This window comes from Triturus cristatus, chromosome 3_2, assembly GCF_964204655.1.
Source record: "Triturus cristatus chromosome 3_2, aTriCri1.1, whole genome shotgun sequence".
Lineage (NCBI taxonomy): Eukaryota > Metazoa > Chordata > Amphibia > Caudata > Salamandridae > Triturus > Triturus cristatus.
In genome coordinates, this window is record NC_140584.1 from 647,223,290 (window position 1) to 647,245,495 (window position 22,206).

At 49.7% G+C, this 22,206-nt stretch overlaps 1 protein-coding gene across 1 annotated transcript in view; it reads left to right on the forward strand.

The window, feature by feature from the left end:
* ACADL (acyl-CoA dehydrogenase long chain) overlaps positions 1–22,206 on the forward strand; it is a 650,248-nt gene that overhangs the window by 170,809 nt on the left and 457,233 nt on the right. Inside the window, exons 3-4 of the mRNA XM_085648595.1 lie at positions 20,487–20,624; positions 20,741–20,905. Coding sequence (XP_085504721.1) covers positions 20,487–20,624; positions 20,741–20,905 — 303 coding nt within the window. The remainder of the gene's footprint in view (positions 1–20,486; positions 20,625–20,740; positions 20,906–22,206) is intronic.

A 22,206-nucleotide genomic window follows, 5' to 3' on the forward strand; every position in this document is an offset into this window, starting at 1 on the left:
CGTCCATGTTTGCAGTATTCCCTCCGTATAATGCACCCGGCCCCTGGGGAACCCTATCAGTGGTAGAAGTGGGGAGTAAAGGGGCAAATCCCGGTCCATACGATGAACCCGTGCCAGATAGGCGCGCGCAGTCATTACTTGGAGGGGCTTAGTCGGCAGCGGCGCCGCTCCTGGCAGCAACATGCGGTGTATAGTAGGGATTTGAATGCGCCCTGTCGTGGTGATCAGCTCCCCCTGTGCCTGGCCCGCTGTCCAGCGCGACACCCACTGCAATTGGGCGGCCAGGAAATACGCCTCAAACGATGGGGCCGCTAGCCCACCCTGGTCAAGGGGCAGCTGCAGTTTTGCCAGAGCAATACGCCGGCGACCATTGCCCCAGATGAGGGTCCCCAGCAGGGTGTCGAGCTCGCGAAATAGAGACCGTGGGGGGACCACCGGAAGATTGGAGAAGAGATATAGCAGGCGCGGGACGAGGATCATTTTTGCGACCGCTATTTTCCCCGTGAACGCCAGCGGAAGATCTTTCCAGAAGTGGACCAAGGAGCGGATGTTACCCATCAATTTGCGGTAGTTCCCCTCATAGATATCCTGCGGTGCATGGTATAGTCTAACTCCTAAATAGCGAACCGCTTGGGGGCTCCACGAGATGTCCACGTTGCCTATTCGTATTTGACAGTGGGGCATAGCTTGCACTAGGGGATAGACAGTGGATTTGGGCCAGTTGACCCCGAGTCCTGCCACCTCCGCAAAGTCGTGCAGGATACGCGATATAGGGGTTAAGTCGGCTGTAATATTCTAGACATAGATAAGTACATCGTCAGCGTATAACGATACTGAGTGGGTAGAATCGCCGACTGGGATGCCCCATTCCTCGTCCACCGCGCGGAGCAGAGTCGCCAACGGCTCCATCGCCATTGCGAAAAGCAAGGGAGAGAGTGGGCATCCCTGTCTGGTGCCACGGCGGACTGGAATGGAGTCCGAAATGAGGGAGCCTATTCGCGCTCTGGAGCTGGGCTCGGAGTAGCTGAGCTGAGTATAGGCTTGCAGTCTGGGTCCTATGCCCATGTGTTGTAGGACCTGAAACAGGTAGGCCCATGAGAGAGTGTCGAAAGCTTTTTCGAGGTCCAGCACCAGACACGCTGCCCGGGGAAACCGCTCCCGTATCTGGTCCTTTACATGGAACAGCCGCCGGATGTTATAAGAGGTATGCCTGCCTGGGACGAATCCGTTCTGGTCAGGGTGGATTAGTGGCGGAAGGATCGTAGCGTACCTATCCGCCAGGACCTTCCCATAAATTTTGTAATCTGCTGGCAGTAAGGCTATGGGTCGGTAGGAGCCCAGTTGATGTGGGTCTCTTTAGGCTTGAGGAGTGATACTATGACTGATTCGCACATGGATTGGGGTAAGGCCCCCACGTCTAGGGCTGCCTGGAATTGTGACTCCAACTGAGGGACTAATTGGGACGCAAAGGCATGGTAAAATTCTAGTGGAAGGCCATCTAAACCGGGAGCCTTGTGGGTAGCCAACGCCTTCATTGCGTGTCTAATCTCAGTCGCCCTGATAGGTCCGTCGAGATCTTGGCGTGTGTCATGGTCTATGCGGGGCAGCCTGATGTGGTCTAAAAACTCGGAAAGAACATCGTCCGATACCGGGGGGAGGGAGCCGGCATATAATATCGCGTAGTACTCTTGGAAGGCCTTGAGGATCAAGTCCTGTGAGTATAACAGAGTGCCTTGAGTGTTATGAATCGCCGTGATGGGTGGGAGGCTAGAGTCCTGCTTGACAAGCCAAGCCAACAACGTGCCCGTCCGGTCGCCTTCTTTGTGGACCCGAGCTGCATATGCCGCAAAATTATACCGGCGCATACTTGCCAGCGCCTCCGCGTAGGCAGTCTCGGCGCTAGCTATTTGAGCCGGCGTGGCGTTAGCCGGGTTGATCTCTTTGGTGAGCTCTGCCAACGTCTGCTCCGCCTTCTGGATATCCCGCTCCACAACCCGTCGGACTCCTGTGATGTGGCAAATGCAGATACCCCGCATTACGACCTTGAAAGCATTCCACTCCTGCGCGCGCGTAGTGGCCGTGCCTGTGTTATCCCGGAAATAATGGCGGATGTGATCCGCTAGTGTTTGTTTAAAAACCGGGTCGTCCAGACTATCCCTAGGGAGGCGCCAATTAGGGACAGGAGGGTGTGGCGGGCGCCATCGGATTGTTAACGTGTGGGCGTCGTGGTCTGATATGGTTCTACCTAGATGGTCAGTGTCTGAGACGATGGGTAGGATGGTAGGGGAGCAAAGGAAACAGTCCATGCGCACTCTAAGGTCATGTGGTCTGGAGTGGAACGAATTGAGTTTGGTGGCAGGGTTCCGGGTTCGCCAAGCATCTGCCAGGGACCAGTGCTGTGCCCATGTTGCAAACCGCTTTGCCTGCACTACAATGGGGGATGTCGGGTGGGGTGGGTGGGACCTGTCCAGTGCTATGTTTTGCACACATTTGTAATCTCCACCCAGGATCCAAGGTACCGGTGTATATGTGCTTAAGGGAGTGGACAGCGCTTCCCAAACATTTTTTTGATCAGCGTTAGGCCCATAGATGCTGCCCAGTAATACTGCCTGCCATCCAGCCGGCCTAGCAATAGAACGTACCGGCCAATAGAACGTACCGGCGAAGGCTGAATAAGTTGTGGCACATATGGTTCCCCGCCATCGCCTGCGCAATTTCGCTACCTCCCCTGCTGTGAGGTGTGTCTCCTGCAGAAACGCAATTTGTGCCTGGTGTCGCTTAATGTATGCATATATGGAATATCTCTTGCGTGCAGTATGCATACTGCGCACATTCAGTGTAAGTATTGTGGTTTTACCAGTGTGTGCCATCAGTGCTTATGTCTAGCGCATAGCGCAGGATGGGCCAGCAGGCTCCCCCGAAGGTGCCCGACAGTGATCCATTTCCCCCATGCCCACGCCCCTAGTGTGTCAGTCCAGCTGCTCCGCGACTTGTGGACTAGGACATAGTGCAAAGAATTTGGGTGCAAGGGGAAGGGAAAACTGGGGTGAGGCGAAAATAACGTGCCCCAACGCGGGGGACCTATCGTCCGAGGCGATACGTCCAAACTAGCTCTCAATTGGTACGAGAGCATCAACATAATTTAGGGGGAGTCGGCCCGTGTCTGCTAGGGGCTCAACGTGTGGGCTGTGCGCGCTATCTATGACTAGCTTCTAGCCCGTCGATCCGCACCTGGGGGTATTAAGGCCCGGGGCAGCGAGGGGACGCGCGCAGCGTGAGAGCCAGCAATAACAATGGGTTGAAGACATCACCCCCCGCTGCAAATACACAACCTGCTGCAAGGGTCCAGTCATATCAGGTTGTTCGCTGTTCACGGGGTGACCGAGGGCAGAGCCACCGAGTCCACACCGGACTGTGTCGCCTCACTGTCCCCTTCCTCCTCCGACGTGAATATGTGTGGGGTGCGTTCAAGGTCTGTTGCTGGGGAGACAGGACGAAGGCCCGCCGCCGCCTTTAGGGCCTGGCGCCGCTCCTGAACTATCTGCTTCAGGTCTGGGGATCCCAAGGTGCGTGGAAGCGGCGCGGGGGTACCTGGATGGTGTCGTCTCCGTGAGCGCTGTCTCCTGGGGCCCGCTGCTCTCACGCGTTGCTCCTGGGTGCGCTCTGCCCGATGGCCCGCAGTACAGTTCTGGTCCGCCCAGTCATGCGCCTCTTCAGATGTTGTAAAGAAGTGAGTATCGCCATCGTGTATGATTTTCAGGCGGGCCGGGAACAGCAGGGAGTATTGTATTTTCTACGCCCGTAGGTGTCGTTTCACCTCCAGAAAGGACGCCCTTTGGCGCTGGACCGCTCGTGAATAATCGGGAAAGATCATGATGGTTTTGTTCTCGACACGGAGCGGTCCCGACTGCCGGGCTGCCCGGAGCACCGCATCACGATCTCTGAAGTGTAGGAATTTGGCCAGCATGGGACGCGGCGGGGCTCCGGGCTGTGGGTGACGCGCCGGAACTCGGTGTGCCCTCTCGACGGAGAAGTACGCTGTGCAGTAATCACTGGGGGTGAATAATTTAGTCCAGGTCTCCATATACTCCACTGAGTCAGACCGTTCAATTCCCTCCGGCAACCCAAGGAAGCGAATGTTGCAGCGCCGTGACCGCCCCTCCAGGTCATCAATGCGTTCTTCCATGGTGGTCATGCGACCCATCAGGGTGTGCATCGAGTCCTGGTGTGCCTGCACCATAGGTTGGATGTCGGTGACCGCTTTCGCATTGTCCGAGACTTTATCCGACAGTTTCCGATGATCATCGCGGAGGAGGCTGACATCCGTAGTGAGGGTGCCCAGCTGATGCTCCAGGGAGAGCCGCGACTGCTCTATCGCCGCCAGTACCTTGTCGAGCTTATCTGATAGAGAGGGCTCCCCCGATGATCCAGCGGCCTTGGAGGCCCCGCCGGATTGGCTGGCCGGGGCCTCCGACGCTGCCCCCGGGGCTGGTGCCGCCGCTCTAGGTTGCCCATATTGTCCGCTGGGGGCCCCCCGCAGGCACGAAGTGGACTCTTTAGTGGGGGCGAGGCGTAGTTGTAGCCGATGTTGGGTCCTCCGGCACAATGTTCCGTTGCTGCGCAGGCAGGTGCCACTGCAGGGAAGTGTCGCCCTTAGGGTAGGCGGGGACGTGGAGGATTATGTGGCTGCACTGGTGGCGGAGGTCGCCTGCGCCACGCAGCCGCCGGGATGTCAGCGGTCCTGTCCCTCACTCCGTCCCCAGGGTAGCTCCTTCCGCCTGGGCTGGCGATGTCGCCGCTACAATGCCAGATCAGGGTCAGCACACCTCAAGTCCTCCACGGTCTCCCCTAGTGTCCAGATAATCCATGGGGGGCCGTCTCAGTGAAGGAGAGCGCCGGGGCAGCACCCCCGGACCACAGTAATTAACGCCCCGTCCTCCGAGATCCTCAGCTCTCTCGTGCAGACCGCCAGGCTGGAGTGTGGTGGGCCGCCATCTTAGGCAGGCCGCCTCGTGGCTGCGAGGGGCAGCAGCCCCCGCGAAGCACCGTCCCGGCGCTGCCCCCAGTCCCCTTCACCAGCGCGGGGGCTCACCTCTGCCCCGGCGGCCGCCCGGGGTCCAGCAACACGCCCGCCTCCAGGCCTCCGAGAATGCACCGCACGGCCCTCCAGGCCGACCTTAGATGTGGCCCCCGCAGGCCAGTTCATGCGGAGGCGGCGCTCTCCAACGATGCGCGCCTCCGATCACCCCTGTCGCGTGTGGGCCACGGTGTGTCCTCGGCGAGCCCCAAACAAGGGGGGGGGGGCCCCGCAACACGCCGGACGCCCGCACCAGCAAACGGCCACCTCGCTGTCTCCACCGTCCTCTGGACCATCCAGGCAGCCCACACAAGGTCGGAGGTCCAAGATCGCCTCCTCCGGTACACCCGCTGTGCCCGCGCCCCCTCCGGATCAGCAGCCAGGGCGGGAAGCCGCGGGTCGAGCGGGTGCCATTTTGTGCCCGGCGCCTCCGCTCCGATCTCCGTGTTTCAGTCCTCTCGGAGCCGAGGCTGCTTTCAAAGCATGGGCACCTGGTTCTCCACGCCTCAAGGGACCACCAGGCACAGGTCATCTGGTGCGTCCCTCATAGTCGTCTAGCTTGTTCTCTGTGAATTTTCTGAAGGCCTGTAGTTCTTGGATTTCGTGCTGGAGTTGCAAGGTATCGTCGACTAGGCTGGAGGTGGTGATCTCCATTTGCTTTACTTTCTCGACAATTTTGGTGAGGTCTGCCCTGATGAGCATCACCTCCGATGTAATTGCGTCCATTCTCTGCTCCAGGGACAATCTGACCCCCAAGATTGCCCCCATGACGTCTTTTAGCGTGAGTTCAGGGAAATCTCCCTCTGGTCCTGCCGCCGTCTTGTCCCTGGTATGATGCTCGGGGATCGCCGCCTTCGGTAGAGCATACCTGTCCAACTTGTTCTGTTGGGTCACTTTGGGGCCCCTCGAACCCGACATCTTCTTTCAGCATTGTCGTGCCCGCCTCACTCTACCTTGCAAGGCGGTATGTTCTTGTGGTAGGAGTAGCTTGTTACGCCGGTTCTGGTGGGGGATCCGTCTACACGGGGCTCAAGACACTAAAACTTTATTGGGGCGGGGGCAGAGCCCACCCCCGGTGCCCCCCACGGTGCTGTGTGGAGGTTGGATGTGGGTTGCTTGGTAGTGCAGCTCTTCACCACCACCACCCGCTCAGACAAGTGGCCGTCCTTCGTCGGCGCACCCAACGCTCCCTTCACCTTTGCTTAAGAGGGCAGGATGGTCACTCTCTGGGGCAGCGTGTTCGCCGTGTGCTTTGCGCAGACTATTGGGGCCAACCAGACCTAGGGCACTCACACACCTTCAGGGCCTCTCAGTGCACAACCACCTCTCCCGCCTTCTGTCCTCTCTAGTCTTATGTTGCAGCACAGAAGTCGCTCCGGCTGCCGTGCCTGGCTGCCAGGGGAGAAACAGCCCTCCGGGGGTCCCGGACGTGTCCTCTCACTATCTCCGTTTTGTTAGGATGGCCCTCCCTGCGGTCTCAATACTCAGCCGCAGGGCAGATACAGCTATCGCGGAGCTTCAGGTGCACCCTCCTCATTCCGGCACAACCAGGATTTTGCCTCCAGCGAGGGCCCGGCTCACCTCACAATTTTCCAGGGCAGCTGTGCCTATGCAGACCAATCTGCGCCCAGAGTCCCCGCCCCGCTATGTTCTCTCCTTTTTGGGCTATGGGCCCAGACCACAGTCTCGCTTTGGGTGCAGGCCGTTCTTCGCTGCGGCACCTCTGGCCCGAGTGTTCACTGCAGGTCCCAGTTTCAGGCCTGGAGAAGGCCGCAAGTAACTATGGCCATATCTCCGCCAATACGGGTCCTTCGATGTTGATTTTCGGTTCGACAGCACCCTTCCACCATTCGGGGGTCGGATCAGAGTGCCGGATGAGTGGAAGGGAGCCGGTATGTGAGGAGCTACTCTTATCTCGCGGCCTTCACTCTTCGTGGCGAAACCACGCACCTAGGAGTAGATTTTATTGGGATTTTGTGCTGGGTAGACCCCACGTCCCACCCTACATGGCTGCGGTACAATGCCGGAACTAGCGCTAGCGCCCACTCCTGCGCGTATGACTGTCTTAAAGATTCTGGAATAAGGTCGGAGAAAGCAGCCAAAAATTGCGCTTTCCCGCTTTGGGCGATCCATTACAAACTCCGGAAGCCAATCCCTTTCTGCTAGCAGTATGTCATATCCATATGTTAAGTTCTCCCTAAAGAGACGTTTAACCTTTCTTGACCTCCCTGGGGCCCCTGCCTCCCCTTAAAAAATAGTTTTTGAGACTGTCACAAAGTGGAAGGGGTTCCCTGGGGACCACTTCCAAATTGCGACTGCATTACCACTCTCTTGAAGAGGGGGGTGATTTCCAAGTGTTTTGCGACCGCAATTGCGGTTGCAAAACATTCATACATGGGGTTGCGCTCGCTAGTAGGAAGGGAACGCTGAGGCAGATTTCCCTTCCCACTTCAGACGTCTCTGAAAAGGTGTGAGTAGGGCTTTTCTGAGAAAGCACGACTGAACTGCTCACGTTTTCACAGTTAATATAAGAACCAAACCAACATTAGTGGCGCCATGTTGTGTAGTTCCTAGGAGTCTCCCAGGACCTGTGCCTTTTGGCTGACCTTCACTGAGGGCTTGGCGTCCGAGCTGCTTCCGGACACCCCCACAGGATATGTCAGTCGTTAGACTAGCTAGCTCTACAGTGCCCCTACAACCCCCCTGTATTGTACAGTGGTGTAGGTAGTCTGGCAACCACTGAACATGACAACCCTGATTCCTCCGGGATCGTGGAAAACGGTACGGTACGTTTCGCTCAGACACCCGTGCTTGCTTTCTCTCAGAAAATACACTGGATGGCGGTCAGGACGTTTCAATAAGACAGGGGTGTGGAATTTTATAAAATATCTACTTGTCCATGGGGCAGGTTGCTTCATAAATCTACTTGTCTTGCAAAAAAATCCACTTGCCCCTTTGGTGCTTAGTAGTGCAGCGACAAATTATGGCAACAATCTCATTATATAAGAGCTCTGATAGGGCCTCTCTGATTATGCGAGGGCTCGTACTGATGAATACAGGCCCCAGCTAGGCCCGCAGGACACAAGGGTTCGCTCTCCTGCAATGGAATCTATAAGGAAGTTGGCACGGAAACTGCAAAGTACAAAGACAAAGTTTATTAACCCTTAAGGGTGGTCCTACAATCCATACAACACCCTTCAGTATTGCATAGAGTAGCACAAAGAAATTGCGTATACGGTCCCCTTTTATACATAGCAGAGGGGCTCATAAGTGGGTGGATACAACATGAGGCAAGGAATGTTACCTTTTATGGACATTTTCGATACAAGATCAATATGTGGGCGGAGCTGACATACTCCTTGAGCCCGCGAAAACATGGTCAAGCAAGGACTAACTGATAACAGATGTGGTCAAGCCTGGGCATGCGCCAGGCGGACAAAGGAACTATTTATAGACTGTTACTAGGCAGATTACAAGAGCAACTAACACGAAGATAGGACTCTTCTCGTGTTGAGCACGTGGAGACATGACAATACAAAATGGAGACCAGACTTTAGTCAACATAACGAAAGAGACATGTTCTAAGGAAGGAGAATTCATGTCTTCAGTAAATGCTTAATCACATCGTGGTTTCAATTTACAACAGACGACCCTTTCAGCATTTACTGAAGACATCCGGTTTATTAGGATAATCATCGTATATGTCAATTGTCATAATTTCTTCTACTTCTTTAGCTAAACGTTTCTGATAAGTGACATTGGCAATAGCTTTCTTATCGGGAATACAGAATGATACACATAAGGAACAGAGCAAGGGACCACATTGGACACAGATGCAACAAGAAAACAGAACTGCTACAATTATACAGAGACCATTTAAAACCTTCCAACCCCAAGCAGTGATCAATGCCCAAAACCATCCAGAAAAGGACCAAGTGCCGTTTTCTGTATGGATTTCAGCTGCAATTTTATGCAACCTGTTGATAGCATTATAGACTGACGGCGTGTGGTCAGGGATAAACACACAGCAACTACTTCCGATAATTTTACAAGCTCCACCTCGGTTAGCTAACATAACATCTAACACCATACGATTCTGCAATGCAACAATTCTAGTAATCTGCAATTCTTCCGTAAGATTCCCAAGAGCAGCAGCGGTTTGGTTTGTCACAGCCTCTACCACTCTTGTTAACCTTCGAACTTTCCTACTATTTAGGGCAGCTCCAACGAAGAAAAACAATCCTAAATTAAAATCAATATACTGCTGCAGACTGGTGTCAGTCTGATCCACATCATCAATTGATAGAGTACGTTTATACCTATTTACAGTCACATTATTTAACAACTTCAAATCCTTATGATAGGATGCAGGTGCCAAAAATACAGGAGGCAATAGAAATGCTACATAACATACTCCAGACCAACCGGCTGGCAGATGGTAATAACCTTTATTTCCGCATACGAAGTATGTATTATGGGATGCTAAGAAGGTACTGTTATTCAACCCGTCGATGTTTAATATGGTAATGCAATCACTAACACCAACAGGAATATAACCCACACTCTGGACACACAGGTCCGCTTGAGCTTGTGCCACTTGAATCACAAATCTGTCTTTTCCCACAGTGTCTCTGGTGTTCGTGAAAACATATGGAATCGATTCATTGTCTGGTCGATACTCTTCCCATTCCCAAATTGTCCCATTCGCTTGCGGATATCCATCTTTATCCTGATGACATTCTTTATTGAGTCTGAAGAGTAATCGTCCCACTGTGGGTTTCCTGGTGGAAAAAAGCAAAGTGTACCATGCTCTACAAGAGCCATTATGAGAGAAAGGAAGAGGTATGAATGGCGTTCCTCCTTTCTTCTGATGAGCTGGCATCATACCACATATCCAACAGTTCGTAGCATTCGTGGCAACGTGGGTATGATGCAACATCTGGATGAAAGTGTTATTCAAATAAGACTGACGATGCTTCAATTCTTGATACGGAAGGGTATAGAAGTAGTGCTCCTCAGGCACTGGAGTGGTCAACACAAGTAACTCTCGAGCAGGAGTCACATCCTCCACAAACCATGTGGTTATCCCAACAATAGCTACTGTGAGCATAAAACCTGTTGCACAAAGGATTTTCTTTTTCTCCATGTCAGAATAAAGGATCAATATCTTCCTGAAACTAAAAGGTTTGTCAGAACTCTTCCCCTTAGGCAGCGGTCGATTTCTTCACCAACGGGCCAAGACGGGTGTCGCTACACTAATGCAGGGCTGATCCCCCCCCCCTTGCCTCATTGGCTCTCCGTTTCACTAGCCCAAGGGCCGTTCTGACAACATGTCCCGATACTGAAGAATTCACTTCCTTGGCCTGAGATGATATCGCTTTCCTCCAGGAGTCGCGTGGTCCGGAAAGGGCTCCTCAGTGTCGTTTGGTTCCCCAGCACGGCCTTTCTCTGCAGCCAGAATTTCTCGTTGATCGGTCAATACAGCAGACTCCACCAATCCGGGCGGTACTTTGCGGCAGTGCAGGGAATGGATCCAATTCTTTCTGTTGGAAACTCGCACAGCCGTCCTCGTTGCAAGTAGGACCTGCTCAGGACCAACCCATCTCGGCTCCAAGCTGTTCGTCCTGTCAAAGATTTTTACCATGACATAGTCGCCAGGCCGGAGACCATGTCCTTCACCGGTGGACCGATCAGGGAGCGCCTCCCGGACCTGTTGATGAATAGAAACCAAGTTATCCGTTAACTGCGCCAGATAATCATTCATCATTACACAAGGTACATCATACACAGTCTTAGGTTTTGGTGGACCCCAAATATTCATTGGGCGTCCAAAGACAATCTCGTACGGTGTAAGACCGGTTCGAGAGTGCGGTACCGATCTAATTGACAATAACGCCAGCGGTAAAGCATCTGGCCAAGTCAAAGACGTCGAAGCTTGGATTTTAGCGATCTTGAGCTTCAGTGTACCATTATACTTCTCGACTAGTCCCGCAGATTGAGGGTGAAACACTGCGTGGAACTTCTGGGTGATGCCCAGACCCTTCAAAACATACTTTATAACATCCGCTATAAAGTGGGGTCCGTTATCACTCCACAGAAGTCTACAAACACCATATCGAGGGAAGAACTCCTTCAACAGCATCTTGGCGGTAGTCATTGCAGTATTGTCTTTCGTAGGGTATGCCTCAACCCATTTGCTAAAGGCACAAACCACTACTAGAACATACTTCAAATTGTTACAGCGCTCAAGCTGGATGTAATCCATCTGCAAAACCTCAAAGGGTGCAGTAGGTGTTACAAATCCTCCTGCTGGAGTTCGAGTACCCTTTCCTGGGTTGTACCTCAGGCAGATCATACAGGTCTGCACCACTCTCTTTGCCGTGCTAGCAATCTCTGGATGCTCCCAGACTTGGGTAAGCAATTTTACAATTGCGGAAGCTCCAACAGTTGCTAGCCCATGTGCCATCTGAACCATAGGTTGTACAAAAGCCGTGGGTAATTTCCATCTATCCATCTGCTTATTTCTCCAGCAACCCTCATCATCCAATTCTCCCTCACTGGACCATTGCTCCCGTTCTTTATCAGAAGCGGTCCTCTGTATTTCTCGCACTTCTTCCTTCGCATCGTGCCATCTTTCTACTTGCGACTTCACTACATACATGGCAGTAGCACCGGGCTGCATCGCAGTCTCCCGTGCCACCCGGTCTGCTAACGCATTCCCTTCTCCAACTTTATCGACTACTTTCCTATGGGCGCTACATTTAACGATGGCAATTTTCTTCGGATATGTCAATGCAGTTAAAAGATTATGAACTAACTCCCCATGCATTATTTGTACTCCATGTGACGTTAAAAACCCTCTCTCCTTCCAGAGCAGGCCGAAATCGTGCGCTACTCCGAAGGCATACCGGCTATCTGTATAAACATTCACACACAATCCTGTACTGAGCTCACATGCTCGTGTTAATGCTATCAGTTCCGCTGCTTGAGCTGATTTCTGTGGTATGCGTGCTGTCTCCACTATTGTTTGCAATGTGGTAATTGCATACGCTGCTGAAGTCGTACCATCTGGTAGCTTCAGGCATGACCCGTCCACCCTCAGTTCTCCATCTACATCTGGAAAGGGCGTATCCTGAAGCTCAATACGACCCTTTGTTTGTTCCTCAGTCACAAGAATACAATCATGTGCTTTCCGTGATTCAGACTGAGTCTCGGGGTATGGCAACAATGTGGCCGGATTTAACGTTACGCACCTCTTTAACGTAATATGAGGAGCCAAAAGCGTCGGCTCATATCCCGTTAAACGGACACTGGTCAAATGCTGCGTCTTTGTCTGATTAAGCAGGGCATCAACAGCATGGGGGACTAATACCAACAGCTTATGAGATAACACAATTCCCTCGCTTTGGCGTATTGACACAGCTGTCGCCGCAACCGAGCGAAAACAACCAGGCAATGCTCGGGCAACAGGATCAAGTACAGCCGAAAAATATGCACAAGGGCGCTGCTTGTCGCCGTGCATCTGCACTAAAACTGATAATGCACATCCATCTTTCTCATGCACATACAGCGAAAAAGGTTTGGTATAATCAGGAGTCCCTAACACTGGTGCTGAACAGAGGGCCTGTCGCAATTTCTGGAAGGCAGTGTCACACTCATTCGACCAAGGAAGCGGAATAGGTGTATCTTTTGTCAAAAGGGCTAACAATGGCTTAGCTATGTGTGAAAACCCTAGTATCCATTGCCTACAAAACGAAACAAGACCCAAAAATGCACGCACGTCCTTCTGCGTGGACGGCGTCGGCGTGTCCAGAATTACTTGGACACGATCTGGTGTGAGTGCACGCCCCTCCTTAGACAAAAGGTGACCCAGATAAGTCACCTTTGGTCTACAGAACTGTAACTTTTTCCGAGATACTTTGTGATTGTGGGATGCCAAAAAGGAAAGCAAAGACAACGTACTCGTTTCACACAACTCCGGAGTGTCGGCCGCCAGCAAGATGTCATCGACATATTGAATGAGGGCGACACCCTCGGGCAGAACAAAGGAGTCCAATTGTCTTTTCAAAGCTTGACTGTAAATGCTAGGGCTTTCCGTGTAGCCCTGAGGGATTCTACAAAATCGGTAAGACCTATTATTTAGAGTGAAACCAAAAAGGTATCGACTATCGGGATGAATAGGAATTGAAAAGAAGGCATTTTTCAAATCAATAACTGAAAATGTGGTCGCCGTAGGCGGGACCAAAGTAAGCAACGTCGTGATATCAGAAACCACTGGGTACTGAGGTATCACGATCTTGTTCACTTCTCTCAAGTCAATTATAAACCGATAGACTTTAGCATCCGTGTCCTTTTTCAAAATGGGTAGAATCGGGCTATTACAGACGTTGTAGGGAACTTCCTCCACTACTCCCACCTTAATCAAATCCTGCACAATCTGTATAAGAGCCTCTTCCCCCTCCTGCGAAATACGATACTGTGGCAGGCGTGGTAACACCGCCCCCTCCTGGACACTAATGTGAACAGGCGGAATCACCATCTGTCCCACATCCGTATCCGAAGTGGCCCACAAAGCACAAGGGAGGGTAGCTAACACAGCATCTTCTGCAACCACACACATCCGTTCAGACCGGGGGTAATTGTCATTTAATATCACCCGCACTCCAGCAGGGGAGCAGCGGATCGTAGCTCTGAAGTGCTTTAACATATCAAGACCCATAATGTTGTCCGGCGTGTTCGGGGCAAGCAGAAACGGACAGGGTGCAGAAAAAGAATCAACCTGTAATGTGAGGGGCCGCGAAAGAGGGCTTCGGGAGAGTGTACCATCAAACCCTACCGATGTAACCATTAAGCCAGATGGGGGAGCCCTCGGAACCAATTGTTTAGACAGCGCACTACGAGTCGCTCCTGTATCCACTAAGAACTGATCAGTAGAACCCAAAACCTCAGCTGATACGTAAAGACCCTTCTGATCAACCGGCACCTCAACTGATTCTAACCCCCATCCAACGCATTCCTATGCATGCTGAGAATCATGGTACCCAGAACGGTCAATCCCCGACACTTGATACTGGTTTTGTCGATCGAAAACATTAGGCCTATCTCGGTGCTGCCCAGCAGGGTCAAAACGAGCGTGATCGTTAGAATTCCCTCTAAAATTTGAGAAACCCCCTCTACCTCTCGGGCCACCCTGATTGTGTCCCTGACGCGAAGCATGCAACGCCGGGCAATCTCTGGCCCAGTGTCACGATTGCTTACAATACGCACATTGATTCCTATTCAAATCAGATCGGCCCGAGGGAGGACCATAAAATCCTCCCCTACCTCTATTGACACCCCGGCGGGGCGGACCATATACTTGCGCTAACATCACCTTTGTTTTTAAATCCTTCGATTTCTTCTCCTCCTGCCCCTTCGCTTCTTGCTCCTGGCGCTCATAGTACTGAGCTATAGTCAGGAGGGCTGTCGGGGTCGCAGTGGACCAAGAACTTTCACTCGCTTTTAGGCGGGCTGCGATCGCCGGTAGTAAATTCGCCACATATTTATCAGCAAAGAGGTGTCGACCCGTATCATCCGTAAGTGACTGACCACTAAAATCATGAAACGTCTCCTCAAAGCGCGTAAAGAAATCTGCAACTGATTCATCAACTTTCTGCTTACACGAGGCTAGCATATTCCAGTCAATCTTTTTAGGGGGAATGATTGTCTTCAACTTAGTCAGAATAGCAGCAGGGAGATCTAAGATAAGCTGAGGTGGTTTCTGCGCGGGCTTCCTCTCCCTATCCTCATCCTCAAGCTCAGACCACCGAGCCTTAAAAGCGGCAACATCGTCCACCTTCCGCACAGATCGCCACATATCTGGTGGTAAAATAAGCCCAAAGAACAAATCTATATCTGCTAAGGTCATAGGACAAGAATTCAAGGCCCCCTCGACTTCTTCGTAAAAGGCCGCTGGATTCTTGCGGGGATCAGGCAACGCATTCTTTAATGCCATGACGTCAGCCCTGTGCCAGGGAGTATAAACCCAATTATACACAAAATATCCCTTAGCATCGGCGGAGGTAATATCCGAGCTAGTCCCCGCTCCTTTAGGAGGAACATACAAAGGCGCCGCCTCTCGCATTGGTTTAGCATGCACTAGGTCGCTCTTATCTGACTGAGAGGTGGATGAGTGGCCATCTCCGGTATGCGAATCCGACTGCTTCTCCTCCTCAGCTTGTTGGCGTGCTTTCTCTTTAAGGTCCCTCACCGTGTCCCGCAACGCAAACAGCCGCCGAACCGCATCAGGCGCCTTAGAGGGAGAGAAAACACCATTACGCAATGCTTTAGCATCTAATTCCACATCGTCAGGCTCAAAGACACTGGAATATTTCCGGAAAGCAGCAATCACTTCCTCAGAAAAGTGGCCCAAAAAATACAACATTTCTCTATCCTGCCACAACTCCCAGGAATTCAACAACTCAGCAAGGGATAACTTGCCCTTAAGTGCACGATAGGAAACTTGCCGAAGCTCACCCATTCGCTCAGTCGATAACATGGACCGCGTGTCTACCTTACCCGAACCCGATCCAGAATCTTGTGGCCTCGGGGCAGACGCGTCGACATAAGGGGGCGGAGAACGATCTAATAAATAAAAATCATCGTCAGGATTATTAAGGACAGGATAAAGTGATTGACGAACAACATATTGACCCGAGACTTGCAACCTACGCTCTTTCTCTTGCCTCTCCGTCTGTTCTCTTTCCTCCCGACGCTTTGCTTCCTGTGCTCTCACATGATCATTCTTCCGTTGCTCTTTATCAAACCGCGCTTTCTCACGTTTCTCTCGCTCACGCACTTCCTTCACCCATAATCGCACACATTCAAACATGTCTTGACGAGCACGCCGCTTACACATACACTGTTCCACATACTCAATCTTACGCATATCAAACGACCCATACAACGGCCACCGTAACTCAGGATCCTTTCTGGTATATTTCCTCCATACTGTGCTGTACATTATGGAGGAAAGACCATGCTTCACATACATATCCCTATTAGGAGTCCCCTCAGGGGGGGCTGGAGCAGATTCCTCGAGGTTTAACCGGTTTCCAAAGCAGCAGCACCACTTACGGAGTGCGCTAAAAGCAGGCATGCTCAAAAATAATGCAAAATATGCAGTATTATCAAAAAAAAATGGCACTTAAACGTTGTGCCGTTCAAAGTTACACAGCTCTGGAGAAATATCTCCACATTACCTGCCTATATGTGTTGCAACGCATATATTCTCACAATAGCCAATACAAGATATGACCGGTCATCACAAACCAAACTCAAAGAGCCAAACCAGGCTTCAAAAAAACTCGGAGCAAGTACCGTACAACGGTTCTTACCAATCAAGAGTCCAGATTCCAACTGCCAAGCTCCAAAATTCGCCCAAACGGCTGTCACGGCAGGACCGACAGAAGAGGTCTCAGTCGAGGACCGACGCCACCCAGATGGTCAGCTCGGAAGGGAAGGAAGAAAAACCTCGGGATGCCAGGACTAAAGTGCCTCTGGCAGTGATCACATCCCCGGCCAAATTCCTCACCTTCGTCGCGACCAATCCTTCGAGCATCCGAGTCGCCGATGAGCCCCACGTGACGGGCGCCAATTGATGAATACAGGCCCCAGCAAGGCCCGCAGGACACAAGGGTTCGCTCTCCTGCAATGGAATCTATAAGGAAGTTGGCACGGAAACTGCAAAGTACAAAGACAAAGTTTATTAACCCTTAAGGGTGGTCCTAAAATCCATACAACACCCTTCAGTATTGCATAGAGTAGCACAAAGAAATTGCGTATACGGTCCCCTTTTATACATAGCAGAGGGACTCATAAGTGGGTGGATACAACATGAGGCAAGGAATGTTACCTTTTATGGACATTTTCGATACAAGATCAATATGTGGGCGGAGCTGACATACTCCTTGAGCCCGCGAAAACATGGTCAAGCAAGGACTAACTGATAACAGATGTGGTCAAGCCTGGGCATGCGCCAGGCGGACAAAGGAACTATTTATAGACTGTTACTAGGCAGATTACAAGAGCAACTAACACGAAGATAGGACTCTTCTCGTGTTGAGCACGTGGAGACATGACAATACAAAATGGAGTCCAGACTTTAGTCAACATAACGAAAGAGACATGTTCTAAGGAAGGAGAATTCATGTCTTCAGTAAATGCTTAATCACATCGTGGTTTCAATTTACAACAGTACCATAGTAGTGTTTGAACACTTGCAATCCCCTTATTTTGCCACATTTCTGCAGATCTACATACTGGGGCTGAAGGTAGTGGTAAGGAATAGTTCCAGGGTTAGAATGCCCTTTTGAGTCTGTGCAAACCTACTAACATGCATGTTTTAAGGGGTTTCAACAACTCTTCTCTAATTTTTTCCCCATACTGAGAAATGTTGAAAATTTACTCTTTGCAATGGCAGATGTAAACCTCTTCCAGAGTTGGGAAAAAAGTGGTTGGAGGGAAAGTGAACTTGCAAACACTCAGATTTTCACATGAGCAAATTTACACATGCAAATTTGCTCATGCTAAAATGCAGTTCATAAATATTTTCTAGGAGTACTATTTCTTTTCCTACTTCTGTTAATTCTTGGGAAATTCACAAAAGCCGTATAGCTGCACTTAATGCAAGGACATATACCACGGGTGCCCTTTTTGAGACTTTCTATAATAATTGTGCCCCTAATTTGGTCTGGCGATGATTGTGATCTTTTGTGTTTATTAAAATTCTGTCCCTCTCTCTGTATCGGCTGACTTCACTGTGAGTAACAGCATTCTGCTCTTTCACAAGGAGCATATCTGCACACAAAGTAGTTTTGTTAAGTACCAGTAACTACTGTAGCAGTGTGTGCTTTTTGAGACCAAAAAACAATTTTTGCTTTTGCCAATGTTTGTTATAATGGTGAGGACACAGCAGCTCCCACACCAATAAGGTTTTAAAAAAACAATGCCAAATCAAGACACACATTGACAGAACTAAAAAGCTGGCCACCAATTTCAGACCTACTGGCTTTACCAATGCTTGTTTATGTTTGTTCCCCATAATCTTATTGAAACTGGTTGCACTGATTTTCCATTATGAATATTTTTTAGAAATACTAGCATGCATCAACACATGTTACTCAATGATGCTGCAAAGAAATGGTACCTGAAATTACTGAAATGTTTTTTTCCTGATTTCATGTTTTTTAATGAACTATTTATTTTGAAAGCAAAGAATCCTCAATCTTGCTTTCAAGCTTCTGCAAATATTTGCATCAAATCAGAGAGCGCTCTGGGAGCATTATAAATAGCCTTATATTGCTAAACTTTGAAAACGCGTGTACACATTTTTATACTGGATCTACTGTCCGTAGTGCAGCCGGAGCTTACAACCTTAACTTAGAGAGCTCACCCTAATAGTAAAGGCTTTCAATTAATGAACCATAAATACAAGTTTGGACAGCATTAACATATGGGCAAAAGTATTACATCAACTGCAGACAGTGCCCTTCCCTGATTCATAATGGTGTACTGCAAACTGGCAGCCAAAGGGTTTGTGCTGCAGGGAGTTGGGCCTACTTGTCCCAAGGACAAAATACACATGAAAACTTGTTGCCCTTGACCCCAAACAATATGCCCTGGGTGTCGGGCTATAGGAATTCCACATCCCTGATAAAAATGTATTGGTCCAGCGACAGCCTTGTGTAAAACATATGTTCTGCACCAATCAGGAGACAGACTCATACGAAAGAGATTGCTAGTACCAATATAGTAAATAGTAGATACATTTCTACCATAGTGCTAATAAGATGAACACAAGCAGTTCAGATAAAAAAAGTAGTACTTGCATATTCCTAAAATGCGCGCCCTAAGTAATTTGCCTAAATGTACCTAGCCTAACTTGGATGTGTATGTGTAAATGTGTATAGCTATGTGTATCTGTAGCCAAAAAACCCCTAGGGATGAACCAGCCCCCTAACCTGATTGTTTAGAACGAAGGACTCTGTCTCTGCGTCGAGGATAACAACCCACCAGGGATGTCAGACCGCTGCATGTCGGAGATTCGGCACGCAGGACCCCCGTCTTAGCTGGAAGGAATTCTCCTATAATTTGTAGGGGGGAGTGGGGGTCTTTTATACTAAAGTGATCACTTCAGGGTTTTTTCTAGAATCGTTTTTTTTCTCAAACAACCATGGATATTTTTGAAAACTATCATAAATGTTTTTCCAAACAAGTGTGATCATGCACAGCTGGCTGTTGGCCAAGGATGATAAAAGTGATGACCCTTATACAGAATAAATCTGCCGAAATAACATCGTACAGCCTTCTTCAAGTACTTTCCCAATAGCCTGCATGATTGTCATATAAATTCTCTCACACTCAGTCGAAGAAAGACCAACCTCCCTCACATCGTTTGACCTATCAAATGTGACAAGAAAAGAACAAGATTTATAGGCCTCTTTACAGAAATCCAATACTGGTGGAAGAATACAGTAAATAGGGTTTGGGCAAGGAAAGGGACGAACTCCAGCTGGACAGCCTAAAACAAATGGAGCCAGCAAATAGAATGCAAACAAACGTGCACCACAAAGCCAATGGTCAGCAGTGGATGGAATGCATTGCCAGGGAAACTTTCCGAATGTCCCCAAGATTGTGTTAGCAGGCTTCAACCTAAAATGAGTGTGTGACGCATGTGGATCCACTCAGGATTGCCCATAGCCAATGCCAGATATACAGTGGGCCAAAACAGGAGAAGACGTGGTCTGCGATTCCAATCAGTAAGACCTGTTTAATAGTCGGAATTACCCAGTAGATACTTGGACTGCTGGGCCCTAGGTTAGGTATAATCCTTGACAAACCAATTACAAGCTAGTGTACTGTTTAGGAACACCTGATACAATATAACTGACTTTATTAGGCTTGGTTAGATATAGCTCAGGAATTAGTGGGTCCATGTTTGAGCCCACCTACTATTCGTCCGTGTGCTACCTTGTGCACATTCCTTTCTATGAGGATCATTTACACATTGATAAGTTGGAAGAGTCTATAAACATTTGGTTGGTGGTGTAATTTATTTGCATGTGCTTTCTGGGTGTTTATTGATGTTCTGAATTGGACATTTCTGATTGTTTGTGGAGGGGATGGGTTTTGGTGGAGTTAAATGAAGGAGGTGTGTAGCTCCTCTCTCCCTACGGCTGGACAAAGGTAATGGAAGGGTATTGCCTTTCAATTGTAAAATATAAAATTTACTGTTCCACATTTCCCTTTCTGCGATGGACAAAGCAGGCATTTGGTGCATCGTTTAATGGATCACCAATTCGTTTTTGTTAATTGAGCACCAAAGAGTGTCGTGAAGTCTTGTGAAGTCTAATACTGTCACCTTTTGCAGATGGGAGAAGGATGGTCAAGTGAGCAGGGAGGTATGGGAGAAAGCCGGACAACAAGGGCTACTTGGTGCCAATATTCCAGAAGAGCAAGGCGGTATGGGAGGGGACATCCTTTCATCTGCAGTAGTATGGGAGGAACAGTAAGTATTTGGTATTTATAGCCACCATCTTCCACTTGTGCATTGGACGTTACAGAGATTTATTGTTGATTGATTTAGGTACACGTTAAATTCAGTCCTTTATTGTCTTCATCTAGGATGTACGTAAACTGCACTGGCCCGGGGTTCAGTCTTCACTCTGACATAGTTATGCCATACATATCGCGCTACGGGAGCAAAAGTCAGGTGGAGCGGTACATCCCCCAGATGGCTGCAGGGAAATGTATTGGTGCGATAGCCATGACAGAGCCAGGAGCTGGCAGGTACTGTATAAGCTAAATGGTATTACAGGTTCGTTCCTATCGAGATGCCTATTAGAATATTTGGTTGATCTGTAAATCTGTTTTGAGAGCAGATAAGGTCTGCCCTTAAGATCTTAATAATATTTCACTATTTACTATTTATTTATAAATGTGCTGTTTCCTACAACTTGCTATTGAATGCAGAAAAAATGGTTGTTGGTGCAAACTTTGGGATGGAAAGAGCAGGTGGTTTGAGATTGCAAGTAGTATTTGGTGTTTAGGGTCAGCATGTCTGCTTTTGTATCTTGTATGCATCTCATTGCAAAAGAGACCATTCAGCACTGACTGGGACAGGTTGAGTACAACAGTGTTGTGTATCACCAGGTCTCTCCAGAGACCCCATTCAGCGTAGTTGTTGAGGGCGTCAAAAGATTAAAATCTCAACAATTTGGGGAGCCCATCAAAAGCCCGGACGCCCAACGGGAGTAGAGCCCAGGCTCTGCGTTCCTTGAAGACTCTGACTCCATACTTTAATGATCTCCAGTTCTACCAATGAAGCCTGCACCCAGCCCTCTTGTTTCAGGCATCAACAGCCAGGACCAGTCTCATCCTCCCCACAAAAGGACAAAGTCCCTATATTCGCTGAGGAGATTGGGATCAGCCTTGAAAAGTGTGGTTGTTCCAATGCAAAACATTGCCTCAAGTTGAGCGTCATGCCTAGACTGAAGAACCTCCTGCAAAGAAGTCTCAGCAGTCTGCGCTACCCACTGTGGTTGAGATCACTTGATGTTGAAAGGCACTTTTGAAGCTGGAGCAATCTCAATGCCAAGGTCAGGACTGTCAGAGCTAAGAGAAATCCAATTGACTTTCAGCGCTGGAGTCTACTTTGAAGCTGCCTAAGTCCTCAACGTCTTTCCTGGGATACTTGATTCTGGTACACCTCATATAAACTTTTTCTATGACTGAGAGTAGCAACCAGTTTTTGTCTGTTAAAAACAATGTTGACGTGCATAATAGTCAACTTTATGGACCAAGTGAATGATAGGGCACTTACGCCATGGGTGGAGAAAAATAAAAAATTGGCACCTTGGTCACTGTAGGACACGTGCTCTTAGTCTCCCTAGTGGTGCAGACAGCCCGTAAAAGGGCCCTCATTCAACAGACAGGCGAGAAGCCCACCCCAAACAAGATTAATAAGGCCGGAAAACAAGCAGCGCTGGGTGTGACTACACAGTGTTGTATTACCCAATGTATGGCCCTGTTGGTGCTCTATGATAAGCACCAGTAGGAACAGCTGGAGAAACTCTTGCAACGTCTCCCCG